Source organism: Gekko japonicus, unplaced genomic scaffold (genome assembly GCF_001447785.1).
Source record: "Gekko japonicus isolate JY-2015 unplaced genomic scaffold, Gekko_japonicus_V1.1 scaffold64, whole genome shotgun sequence".
Classification (NCBI taxonomy): Eukaryota; Metazoa; Chordata; class Lepidosauria; order Squamata; family Gekkonidae; genus Gekko; species Gekko japonicus.
Genome location: NW_015170277.1, coordinates 1,454,010 through 1,468,084, shown reverse-complemented (window position 1 = coordinate 1,468,084; position 14,075 = coordinate 1,454,010). Strand labels below are relative to the sequence as shown.

At 41.3% G+C, this 14,075-nt stretch overlaps 1 protein-coding gene across 2 annotated transcripts in view; it reads right to left on the bottom strand.

Annotated features, from left to right (window-relative positions):
• Window positions 1-14,075, bottom strand: part of ATP2A2 (ATPase, Ca++ transporting, cardiac muscle, slow twitch 2) — a 65,345-nt gene that overhangs the window by 28,335 nt on the left and 22,935 nt on the right. For both annotated transcript variants that reach the window (XM_015417689.1, XM_015417688.1), the window contains exons 6-7: window positions 3,868-3,948; window positions 257-342 (exon numbers count right to left, since the gene is read on the bottom strand). In XM_015417689.1, the coding sequence (XP_015273175.1) occupies window positions 257-342; window positions 3,868-3,948 (167 nt within the window). The remainder of the gene's footprint in view (window positions 1-256; window positions 343-3,867; window positions 3,949-14,075) is intronic.

Here is a 14,075-nt window from a genome sequence, read left to right as displayed (position 1 = left end):
CTGTTTTGTATGAATGGCTCTAAGTGTTCGGGAGTTTACTATAATTGAAGACTATGTCTACATGCTACTTTAACTTTGCTCATTTAGTTCCACAAAAATGTAATCATTTATATAACAAGATATTGTAAATACTTCCTACATCACCTATCCTAGATGAAATGGGTGAAGGCTGGTTAAAAGCGCCACTAGGAAGAAAGCCAAAGACTAGTCCCTCAATAATGCGCACACCCACACATGTGTTTAATCATTCACTTACAGAAAAGAGCATGTTCTTCTTGTCCTGATTCACTGCACGAGGATCAGGCACAGGGTCTGTGTGCTTGATTACAGATACGGATTCACCTAGATAAAAGGTTACAGCTTTTTAGTCATATTAAGCCTCTCCCCACAGTTCAAACATTTTGCAGCTATTAAAACTGCTCCATCAGAATACAGTGTCTATATGGAGTCTTATCATTCAAGTGTGAGAATTATTCTTCCACGGACAAAAATTAATGATTTTGGAATTGCTTCCCTTGATCATGAAAGCCAGCTTTTAAAGAAGGCAACCATTTCACAAAGATCACCTCCAGCATGCAATGTGCATTGGATCTATGGACTTGTCGTGTGTATAGGGAACTGGGAATTTTGGTGCACAATTGAATGAAAGTTTTAAGATGTTTACTAATCAAGAAGAGTTTGTCAGTTACTGCAGGGACGCACAACTCAAATCAAAGGCCGATCTTATATCTGTACTGTCTAAAAGAAGCTTGTATTGCTGCATTAACCATGGAATGCAATTTTAAAAACATACCATTACGATTGAAATTATCGTTTTAAATGGTAGTCATCAGAGGAACACAAACAACTGAAGCATCTGGAAATGACTGTCAAAGTAAGTAAACATGCCATTCACAAAAACTGCCTTCCAAAACAAAATAGAGGGGGGAAATCTGCTCCCCATAACACATATGATACTAACACAAATACGCAAGCCAATGCACTACCAGCATAAATCAATAAAAAAGCATTCAAGTGTTTAGCGATCCTTCCTAGTGCCTATCAGGGACCCATTTCCCACCTTTAGTCTGAATCTGGGAACCTATTCAACCTACCTTGGCAGGACCATCATCGGTCATCAAACCCATTCAGCCAGCTCCAGTATATATCCTCAAAAGTACATGGCCTCAGAGTGTGTGCCTGCCCCAGGATGCCAAATGGCAATTCACCCCCAAACTCTGGGCCATAATCCCTTCTCCATGGATGTCTGCACATCTGGACAGGAAGCTATAAACCCTATCATCATCATCAAAGCTTCACCCTCTTTTGTCTCTGATCTCTTTAAGATTGCTTCACCTCTTTTATTTCCTCTCTCTCTCTCTCTCTCTGTGTGTGTGTGTGAGAGAGAGAGAGAGACAGATAGATAGACAGAGAGAGAGAGAGACAGAGCGAGTGAGACACAGACAGACTGACTGAGGTATAGTTGGAGTAGCTTGCACACCCGTTAAGCAAATGGTCTCTTAGCTAAATTTCCCCATCATAACTTAAACAGAGACCCGGTGTTGCTGTCAATGCTATGCCATCACTTTCTAGGCCAGGGACGCCCAACCTTTTCGAGACCACGGGCACCTTTGGAATTCTAACAGCATGGTGGGCGCAGCCACAAATTAGCTACCATAAAACAGCTGCTGCAAAAGGCAAAGCCAGCTACAAAATGGCTGCCGCAGCTTACTTTCAGTCACACAATGAAGATCCTTGTGCTGTGGTGGCAGCTGTTGCCAAAGCGACATTTTATTTTTTTATTTTGATGTCTATCTTACCCTCCCCCTGCAGGTGGGCTCAGGGCAGGTCACGACACACAAAACACTAACAGAGGTCAATCATTTTAAAAACTCTGCAAAGCCAACCGAATACCCGGTGGCCAAACAGAAGCCCTGCTGGGTTCAAAAGCCTCACTTGGCCTGACCACTTTCTAAAAACTCTTTGCAGGTGCCAGGAAAGTTGTTGGTGGGCTCCATGGCACCCACAGGCACCATGCTGGGGACCTCAGCCGTAGGCTGCCATCAGGAAACAGAGCTGGGGTCTAAGAGCGCACTCCTGCTGATGGAAGGACCCTGCTTGGTTCCAGTCCAAAGAATTACGCCTCTATAAATTGCACTTGGACCTTTTCGTCTGTATCATTAACTAAACGCAAAACTCAAGATCCATACTGTGACCCAGTAACCACAATGATCTTATATTGAAAAACATCTCCCAAATTATACATGGGAAAACATGCCATTACAGGATCCAGACCTTTTTGCCTATGATGCATCACACCTTCGCAGTAGTAAGGTACCCACTGACATGGTAAATAACTGTTCCCTTACATTTCCTGAACTTAAAACTGATTAATCTGTTTTCAAAATTTTGTCAAGTAGAACTTTGAACTCAATGCTTTCTTTCTAACCCACTGTTAAGCACCACTACCATATCCTTCAATTTTTCTCTCACGTCTTTCTCTTCTCTCTACACATTCCCTCCCTCGCCACTACAGGCTTTTAGCCATGCCAGTTACCGCTGCTCTTTTCTCCCTTCAGCCTCTTTTTCACCTGTTCTTCCCATCCCGAAAGCCTTAACTGAATTCAGAGGCAACAGCACACAAGAGCTTCACTCCCAGCCACTCACATCAGCAAGGGAATCTCCAACAGAAATAGACCATGAAACTTGGCTGGCTAGCTAAAACAGATTCCTCTAAACTGGTGCCAAGGAGACGAGAACCAAAGCAGATATTCTCCCATTCCCACCTACATTTTTAATGGTCCTAGGCCTTTCCATGATGTTAAAGGAAAAGGACTGCAAATAGTAGACATTTGGAATTCCCATAAAGAGCTTTAAATAAGGAATGGGGCTGACACTCAGCCTGTAGGTCCTACTCTATACAGGCTTGGGTTTATGTTGTGTTGAATACTTTACAAGTAAGCTAGAACAGGTTCAAGCCATTGTAGTATTTTTAAAAGATCTATTCGATCCCTGAGGTCCAATCCATTTGGCTATGCTGCTTTCTGAATGTTTATATTTAGTACCAACATGTACTCTAATCCACTGACCAAGAAGGGGAATTAACAGATGCACATCTCTCCTTGGCTTTGCAAGGCCTCAATGGTTCATGCACTTTTTTGTTTCTCTGGGTAAGAACCTACATTTGACCTACATTCCACAAAGCAAGCACATTACTCTTGCCTTTAAATGTCAAATAAAAAAAACTAATGCAGCAACTAGGTCAGAATACAAAAAAGCCTCCACTCCAGCATTACTCTTAAAAACATTTTTTTAGATGAACAGCAAGCACTGTCAAGGAAACCCAAGGTGAAGTCTATTAGGAAAGAGCACATATATGCTCCCACTGGGCCCTTTATTTTTGACAGTCTGTCAATGATGTCAAGTGAACCAACCAAAAGTGGAAGGAAGGAAGAGTTCTCCCCCTCCCTGTAATTCTTTGTTGTAGACAAGTTGCACAAGTTGTATTTTACAAGTAATATCTGCAATTTACTGAGGGAAGTTAGCCAGAAAGTTTCTCTCTTGATTTCAATATGACTTCCTACAGTACAAACTGATTACCCCAAGATTATAAGAAACAGGCACATCTTGTTCATTCCAGATTCTAGCCAAACTCAGCATTTTGGATATTTAGTTTAACAAGACCTATGAAGGTGTGCTAGTCAAATACTGAGAGCAAGTGTAATGTCCGCACCCAAATGCAATATGCGTTGCTTTTGTTCACCAGGTCAACATCTAATAGTCGACTAAACAGCATGACCCTGCTGTAATCAGGACCTTATTTCTAATCTGTTTTCAACTGCTGGCTAAAAACAAACATTTTCGGAGAGAGCCCCGAAAACCACATACCTGTAAGAATTGATTGGTCTACCCTTAGAGTTGTAGATTTTATAGAAGTAATTCTTATATCAGCAGGGACCTTGTCTCCAACTGTGAAATAAAAAACATACAAACACATGAATTTAAATCATTATGGAACATAACATCAGCGTAAGCATACTATTAATAGGACATTAATTTAATTTATCTCATTTCAACAACCGAACAGCTAACTCAAAATATTTTTCAGAACTTCCAAAAGAAACTCTACAGATACCTCTAGAAGTACTTCTCGCTGTCTAACTATTTAGGAAATTCTCTATGTTGATTTCTCTTCCTGAGATTTAAATCCTTTACTATTTCTTTAGTTTTTAATGGAGAGTTCAGTTATGTTTATATAGTATCATAGCTATAGTTTTTAATGGAGAGTTCAGTTATGTTTATATAGTATCATAGCTATAGTCTCATAGCACATATTATAAAGATGCATGCAAGTGCACATGTACGCTTCAAATTTCCATTAATTCTGTATCAGTACATTAAGACACAGATAGCTGGCAGGACACAACTGTTCTAACAGTTGCATACAGCAAACTGAGCTTTAAACTGGCATTTCTCAAATACCTCATGTTCCAAAAGCTGCATGACGAGCTGTAGAGGGAGTTCCCAATACAGTTTGTGTCACAACACTGTAGGTGGGGTTCTAATGTTTGATGTAAACAGGTGAAAAAATACCACCTGTATTTTGGAGCACCACTGGACACAACACATAACAGCACTTGAGATCCCAGTAACTTCCTTTCCAACTCCAATTCCTGTACACTCATCCACATTTCACCTCAACAATATTTCTAACATGGTGCATTTGTTGTTGTTGTTCAGTCGCACAGTTGAGTCCGACTCTTCGCGACCCCATGGACAAGATCTCACCAGGCACCAACACTTTAAAAGAAAAGTTCATATAAAATCCAGCAACTGAAAAAATAGCAAGTTCTTAAAAGCATTCCAAAACGCACAGGAAGAGGGCACCGAAAATTCTTGCATCACCAGTTAATAATGGCTGATCCTGACACAGAGACTGGACTTGTTACACCATGGTCCCTCTAGTTTTACCGCAGGGACATGGAGTCAACGTTAATTCCTTCAGGAACTGCTTATGCAACTGGCAGCAATCATGCATGTAGGGAGAATGAGGCTGCGAGAACCACAGAAGAGCAGCAGCCTTTATGCTCAAGAATACAAGTGGAAACACTTCCCAGATGATAAAAGTACATATAAATTTGTGGCTTTAGATACCCTCTTAGAAAATAAGAACACATTTTGTGCAGTTTCTCACAAGGTTAAAATTATATTCCTAGCATGACTGGAGTCTCTGCTGGGACATAAAACTACATTATACTTATATGGTTAGCTATATAGATGAGCCTGCTATACTCTTTTTCCTTTGTTCCGTTATTGTACATGAAAACTCTGTGCCCCTGAGCAGTGAAGAGAAAATAGTACAAGGCAAACAATGACCAAGGCCAAAAATGGGCAAAATATTTGAGTGCACTCCCCTGATGTCGTGAGGAGGTTTATATGTAGATACATGATAGCAGCTGTTTTTCAGTTTCACGATTCCACCACACAGCAGGCTGAGACTCAGCACAACGCAAGAGAAAGCCCATCACCCTCTACAGCGCACAGGGGAGCCCGGCTTTCGACAGCTGAACATCTCAAATGCACTACCACACTTGACAATGGCATATTAAAAGACGAGATCTCTTTACCAAGAATTTAGGCAGCTCAGTCAAGGCATGACAGCTATAGACAATTGTAAGAGCTCCTTGCAAAAGGATCTCTCATGCAGCTCTGCACTCAACGCATGCAGCAGAAGTGAACACAACAGTAACCCTACAGTATGGCATTTAAGAAAATGCTACCGTTCTTAATACTAAGTTTTTAGAATGTATCATTTTTAACTGTTCAGAAAATGTGGTGTCGATGAACCCAAATAAGAACAATGCCGACATGCTCAAAGAGGCTTTTGGTACCCAATGACGTCCTCGCACAGAATGTACGTGTTTTCCTGGTAATGGCTACTAATTGCAATCCCCGCTGCCTAAAACAATCAGGCCAACATTTTCATTGTTCAAGAATCTGCTAAACTACCCAAGTGAACAATTAAGTCTGGGTAACTCTCAGATGCTGACCATTCTAATGCCCGAGTACAGTACACAGGTTTGACATTCCGGTACCACCAAGTTTCTCAAAAATTGCCATTATGTGTTATAAATCTTTCAGTGTAATGTTCCGAAAGAGAGCTGTGCAAGTTCATTGTTGCCTTACATTTCCCACAAAACCTTACTGTTTACTTTACATTTTCCCACAACACTTTACTGAAAGAGATTGGTGCTGGTGTCTCTCAGTCCTTATACCAGTGTCCAGTTTCCTTCATCTTGTAGCCCATCTTGTCAGAGACTTGGTTTTATTTACAATTGCCTACTTGTAATCCAGACAGATGTTAGAAACACAGGGCTAAAGTGTCTAGAGCTTGAAGTAAACCTTGATACATGAAAGCAACCTATTAACCCCCTTTGTTGAAAGTGAAAACCAAGGTGGCTGGAAACCAGACTTATTAATTACTGCATATACTACCTAATAGCTTATTACAAAGAGAAGACAAGGGAGGTTACAAATCATAAAAAGCAAAAGGATATGTTTTACCTGTAACTTTTTCATTTTAGTACATAATACAAATTGCCCAGCATTCACAAAACCTATCTGTACACTGTAAATTGTTTCTTTGCATCTTTTGGTGGTATGTTTATTTAGTTAATAACGCTAGACTCCAAATGCAATTAAACCAATCTTTCATACAAGGAAGTTCTTTATTTCCCAATATACCGCAATAACCATCTTAGCTGTTCAGAATAACTCAATGTCTGAAGAAGCTACCAAACCTCTTAAATATCCGAACTGGATATTTGACTGGAAAAATTAATTGCCATACAAGCTCAATGTTTTCTTTCATAACAACACCCAGTTGTCGTCATTTTTGATTACTGAAGCATTATTTGCTCAGCCTAATCTCAATTCTCATCAAGGATATGGAAAACAAATCGCATAACCTTCTGTGTCTTTCCTGATATAGCTACCTGCAGTATACCTAATCCAGACAAAATTCACACCTGAAAAACATTGGCATTTACGTAGAAACTATGTGTGCAGGCTACTCTACTGTTTATCAAGTTTTGTGGAAGACACATTTTTCTACACCTCTGTTAATGTTTGATGCATTTGAAGATGTCACAAGTCTGATAAACAACAGAACCTGAACAACTAATGCCAGGTTCCTGTACAAGCATTATCCCTAGACTGCAGAGAATAAGAACTTAAGAAGAGCCTACTGGATCAGACCACTGGTTCAACTAGTCCAGCATCCTGTCTCACACAGTGGCCAGCCTATAGCCCTGGAGGGCCAAACACACAGGGCACAGAGGTTGCAGCTCTCCCAACTGCTGCCTCCCAGCACTGGCATCCAAAGGTTTGCCATTGCCACCTCCACAGATGGGAGCTTCTCTTTAGTCACGATGGCCTGTAGCCATCCAAAGACCTTTTTTCCATGAATTTGTCCAACATCCTTTTAAAGCATTTGCGTCCATCACTATTTCCACTGACAGTGAATTCCACAACTTGATTACTGATTCGGGCGTCCCTGATTTCTAGTATTATGGGAGAGGAAGAAAACGCTGTCTCTCAATAGAGAAAAAAATTCTGGAAATTTGGGGGGAAACGGAAATATATGCAATACTTAAAATCCTATCAAACCTGATTTTATTTTACTGCTTTAACACAAAATGCATCATTTATAACTTAGCATATACAACCACAATATTTGACATATTTATGGACATTAAATGTCTTAGTTTTGTACAAACAAAATTGCAAATATTCCCAATACTTAAAGAGAAAATTGAAAGTTGATGCACCCTATGCTATCTCAGTGCATGTGCCTTAATTTCTGCTATATAGTTAGAGAGAGCTATGTTCTCAGAGAAACTTTCAGTTTTCCTCTGAGGCTTTGGTGCAGTTTCGGCCCCCCTCCTTAAGAACATCAGAAGAGCCCTGCTGGATCAGACCAGTGAGGGTCCATCTAGTCCAGCATCCTGTTTCACACAGTGGCCTACCAGTTCCTCTGGAAGGCCAACAACAGGGCACAGAGGCCGAGCCCTCCTGGTTCTAGGATTTCAGGGGATTAGTGCCTCTGAATGTGGAGGTTCCCCTTGGTCACCATGGCTGGTAGCCACTGACAGAATTATCCTCCATGAATCTGTCTAATCCCCTTTTAAAGCTGTTTATTTCTGTGGCCATTCTCTGGCAGAGAATTCCACATTTTAATCACTGTCTGTGTAAAGTCCGTCCTGAACCTATTGCCCATCAGTTTCATTGGATGATCTTGTGTTCTAGTATTTTGGGAAGAAGGAAAACAATTTTGCTTTGTCAACTCTCTCCATCCCATGCATAATTTTATAAAACTCTATCATGTCACCTCTTAGTCATCTCTTTCCCAGATTCTTCAGCCTTTCCTCATAGGGAAGAGGTGTTCCAACCTCCTTGGTTGCCCTCCTCTGTACTTTTTCCAGCTCTGCCATGTCCTTTTTGAGATATGGTGACCAGAACTGTACAAAGTATTTCCAAATGAGGCTGCACCATAGATCTATACTGGGGCGTTACAATATCCTCAATCCCTTTCCTAATAATCCCTAACATGGTTTGCCTTTTTCATTGCTGCAGCACACTGGGTTGACACTTTCATTGAGCTGTCACCTATGACCCCAAGATCTTTTCCCCTCTCAGTCTCAAGCAAGTTCAGACCCCATTAGCCTATACCTGAAGTTGGGATTTTTTTTGTTCCAATGTGCATCACATTACATTTATCAACATTGACGGAGGGAAGCTTCGGCAGCCTCAAGCTTCAAAGGGTGGGGACGGGGTGGGGTGGGGATGGGAAGAACCGCGGGCCCGATTAAAGACATGGGCGGGCCACATTTGGATGTACTGGTTTACTGTTTTGGATGTATTTAAAAATTCTTATTGTTTGTCTTGATGCTTTTAGCAACCCACACTGCAAAATCTCTTTTTGCATGCCTAATTATTGACTTACAATAAGCTACTTTTTACCCAGTCTGTGGGAAAATGTGTCACAGTGATTTAAAGGAGAGATGAAAAGTTAAACCACATCAGGACAAAAGGAGAACCGAAGGATGCAATTGTTGAGAAGCAATGAAAGCCCTGCATGCTCTCATCATGAAGATTACCTATCCTAGGTGAAGAGATGGATTTAAGAGCTGTATGTGTCTACGGCATGCCCACTTAGTTTTTACAAGCATTTCACCTATTTGAAAAGAGAAAATATTTCATGAGTTATTTTCAGTACTCTCCAAAATTTCCAAGTTTTCATATTGGAATTTTTTTTTTAAAGGCCTTGAAAGAATGGGGTTAACCCCCAATTTTCCCTATCCCCACCCCTGGGCCTTCATATCCCTATCCCCTTCCTCCACCCCATACATAATTTTATAAACCTCTACCATCTTCCTTAGTCATCTTTCTTCTGGACTGAAAAATCCCAGCCTCTCCAGCCTTCCATCACAGGAAGCTTGCTCCAACCCCTAATCATCTTGGCTGCCCCCTTTTGTACTTTTTCCAGCCCTGCATTACCTTTTTTGTAATACTGAACTTTTGAAAATGTGCAAGCTGCTTCTTATTTGCCAGCTAAGAATTACAAATCACCACCATGCTCCATTTCTACTTTCAGTCCCCAGTTTATAAATCTAAACTGAATCGGTTCTTTTTTCTAAGACAATGAAAACTAGTGAGCTCCCTCTGGACATCCTAATGTTCACTAGTCCATGGGCAAGACCACCCGAACTGACCAAGGGTAGCATACCGTTCGCCCATAGCAGCAGCTCTCAGAAAGGGGCTTTCCCATCACCATCACCTCCAACGGCACTCTCACATCACTAGAAAAACCACTCACAAAAATTGAGGGACTCTCAGAACAGCATGAGGTAATACTGGATCATGGAAATTAGAGGTACACAAATCTTTCTGTGCAACAAAACAGAGGCCTGGATCCAAATGTCTTGATGCCATTTTCTCCTTCACTGCCCCAAAGAACATACAAGTCAGCAATTTTCACACAGAAACCCTGGCAGGGCTTACTTTAGGACTATAATGATCTGTTGGTGAGCATGTTTCTGAAATGATCAGAACAGCCTGTAACCAGCTATGATGATTTTGTCGCAATACCCTTAAATCTTAGAGCTCTCTATTGCTCTTACAAAAAAAATGCCACTTTGGACACTTGCAATAGAGATAATTATGAGTGTTTAAATGCAGACTGGTAAACTGTTAGTTGAAAATAATTAGGAGACTTATAATTATAGCAATAGCTAAGTGCGTAGGCTTAAAACACAAGGAAGAGTAATTCCCCAAAGCAGCAAGTAGCACTACAGTCAACATAGCTAGTGATAGAAATGCAGCCTCTTAGTTCAAAAGGGAAGACCAGCAATAGCATTCAGAGGATTCTGGCACGTCTTCAAAATGAAGCTGAAGCATCCAGTAATAATTATGACAAGGGTATATATTCAGTTAACATTAAACCTACACAGTAGTGATGTTTCATTAATCCTTAAACACAAAGACTTTAGCTTAATTAAAAGAATCTGCCACAGCAATATGCAGTATTAACAGCTGGTTACCTTGATGTTCAAACATTTTGTTTTGGACCTCTGGTTTTAATAAAGTTTCATTTGAAGAACAGTTTTTATTATGGGTATGAGAAAGCAGCTATTCTGTGAATCCAAAGAATGAGAATAGCACAAGCTTCATTTTGTCTAAACTTTATGGCTTAGTAACTTCACAAGGGGGAAAGCCACCAATTCCAGCAAAAGGTATCAAATTAAACCTTCGTTTTATAAATTTAGATAAATGCACTGTCCTGGTTTGAACCCTATGGTAGATCATCAATTCCAGTGAGCCAGGGCAGGGGGCAGGGATTAATCTTTTACTTTATAACACTTCTAACAGACTCTCTCCCTCCCTCTCTCTCACACACAGACAAAATCCCAGCTGAAAGCTACATTCAGTGATAAACTGACAAGTGTGGCTAGATGTCATACTCTTCTTACTCAGAACAATTTCCAAGAGTAATATTTCCAATATTTCCTAATTTCCAAGGGTAATATTAATATCACATTATGTTTAAGCAAAGCATTGTTTCTTGTGTTTCAATTACATAAACACAGACACTCTGAAATAATATGTAAAGATAGAGCACAGCCAAAAAATATACTTTTGCTTTTAGACAAGTAGCCTAGGGTCCTATTAAGCAAGGAGAAGTTTCACTGAACTCAGTTCAATTGCACTTTTAAGAAAGTGTGGTACTAATACTGGTTTTTAAACCTTCAAGTATGTAGTGGTAAGTTTAAAAGCTTTTTAAAAGTATCTTCAAAAAGTGCAAGATCCGTTCCTAACCATAGGCCCCGTTCACATGGGCCGGATATTGTGCAGGGGGGAGGGGAGGTGTGGCTAACTGCCCCGGAGGAAACTAACGTGCAGCTGCCCGAGCACACGTCCCGGTTGAGGTCCCGTAGTTCGGGGAAAATGCCGATCAGACGCGTATCCTGCAGCGCAGCACAGAAGCTGCGCCATCGCACTAGCAATCGCTCTTTGTGCGCATGCGCTGTTGCGCAACCTGCAGAGACGAACAGCAGCGGGCGCCGGATGCCACGTAAGTCCACCGAACGCGATCAGACGCCCGCCCTTGGCCCGCGGTTTCAGGAAACTAGTACCTCGTAGGTACTAGTAGTTTTTAACTCCGCACTTTCGGCGGGGAGCCACGGGAGCACTGCACTTCCCAGATGTTGGGGTGAGATCGCGCCTGGAAAATCCGCAGGACTCCCGTGCCTCTCCCGTGGCAACTTTGCCGTGTGACCGGGGCCATATTGTGTATACTTTTTAAAGGACAGTTAACAGTATTTATTCAGGAAGCTTATATCCTGCCTCTCAGTCACAACAAACAGAAGTAGTAGAAATTAAAACCTTCACAGGAGGAGGCTTGATAGAAATGCCTTCTTCCTTCAACAAGAACAGTGGCTGTTTGTTAATGACACAGAAAAGTTATGCACCATAAGGGAAGGAGCAGGATTAGAACAGTCTGGAATCAAGCTGCTTTCATCAATAAGAGCATCTTTCAGTCCTTAGGCCTAAGCAAAGCTTCCCCTCAGTGATGCTGCCTTTTGCTAAATGAAGTTTAAAAATGTACAAGACTCGAACAACTGCATGACAGCAAGCAGCCTGCTTAAAGTACAGTATATGTAGAAAGCTTCTGTGAATCTGAAGTTGGCTAATTCATATGACCCCATTAAGAAATCTGAACGCAGCACAAATACAGTGTCCTAATTTGAATGTCAAGGATGCTCCCCCATATGAAGAAGAGAAGAGAAGAGATTGGATTTATACCCCGCCCTTCACTTGGAGTCTCAGAGCGGCTTACAAACTCCTCTCCCTTCCCCTCCCCACAACAGACACCCTGTGAGGTGGGTGGGGCTGAGAGAACTCTCACACAAACTGCTCTTTTTCAAGGACAGCTGTGCCAGAGCTTGTGACTGACCCGAGGTCACATCAGCAGGTGCAAGTGGAGGAGTGGGGAATCAAACCTGGGTCTCCCAGATAAGAGTCCGCACACTTAACCACTACGCCAAACTATGCTCCTCATTTTTCTGCAAGCCCCAGTTTGTCATCATGTGTGAATTCAGGGAGGAAAACAGTATGAGCAGTATAAGGAATGTGCAAGCTCAAGGCTCGCCTGAGTAACATTAACCTATGGTTTAGCATTACATGTGAACAGTCACATTACAAGCCCTCTGTACACGCTGAGGATAATCCATAAAGTTCACGTATTCTCTACAGAAGCAGGGGATAGGGCACAGGAGATGGGGCATAGAGTGTGCCACACATATATGGAGCCTAATACGGATATCCCAATGATATAGTCGGGTTTACCAAGAAGTTCCATCTTAAAAAGAATATTCTTGCCCCCTCAGCTGTGTGTGTATGCAAATGATACTTTTAGGTCAGATTTCAGAAGCAAAAGAATTAAGCTCTGCATTTTGTACCATTAATTTAACAGCAACTGCAGAGTAAAGAAACACCCTCAAATAGTGAAAATCCCATGAAAATCTACAGCAAATCAGTAAAGGTGAAAAGCCATTTGAGGACAGCATCTGGACATCACCCTCAAGTTACTAAACTGCAATCAGTTTGCTATAAAACAGCACAAGGCCCAAGAGGCACATTATCAACAAATAATCCTAAAAGATGTATGTCTTAAACTTCTTTATTATCCAAAGTAGACTCCTTTTGGTAATTGGTTGTCATGTACTAGAATAATCTAGCATGATAAAATCACAAACTATAAAACCTCTCACCTCGGCACTTCCTTTTCTTAAAGAATAATGCCTGTTTAATCACCTTTGCTGTCTCTCAGTAACCCATACCCTAAAAATATGTAACAAGATGTCAAAGCATGTACCTTTTTTTGATTGAATGCCAAGTCTGTGATGTTTTGGTTCCTATCCTACCAGTGTCCAAATGTAGGCCTCTTTTCCAGCCTTAGCACATTTTAAGGGGACATATTTTAACCTCTTTCCTCTCATCTTAATCAACAAATTTACAACTGCGGTACAAACTGCCACTTTCACTAGCGAGTGACAGAAATAGTTGTTTCAAGCAAGAAAGGGAAGCCTGACCTAGACATATTCTAGGTAGTTAGTGAAAGCCCAGCTGCGCATGGTGGCATTTTATGATTTTCTCACAAGGTGGTTGGCATCTAGGAGGAGATCCAGCAATTGGAAGTGACTGGCCACATCATGAAGGCAACCTCATCCACATTTCTATCTACATCAAGCTTGCCATGTTGTCAGGTTACCACACGGCCAATCGCTACAGACTGCTAGCTCCCCTCACCAATGCATAATTCCACATGACTGGATTGTAGACAACATCCACAGAAGTGAATCTGAGCCTGTAAGTTTTAGTGTCTAAAGCCTCTGCCAAGCACCTCCTTAGCAGAAGGCAGTGTTTTTGAAGGGGAGCACAGCATACAAACATCTACCAGACTGAAACTTGAGTGTAATCCTAGCTTAGTTTCAGCTTAGTTCTCACCAAGCCAAAATTTACCAAGTATTTTACAT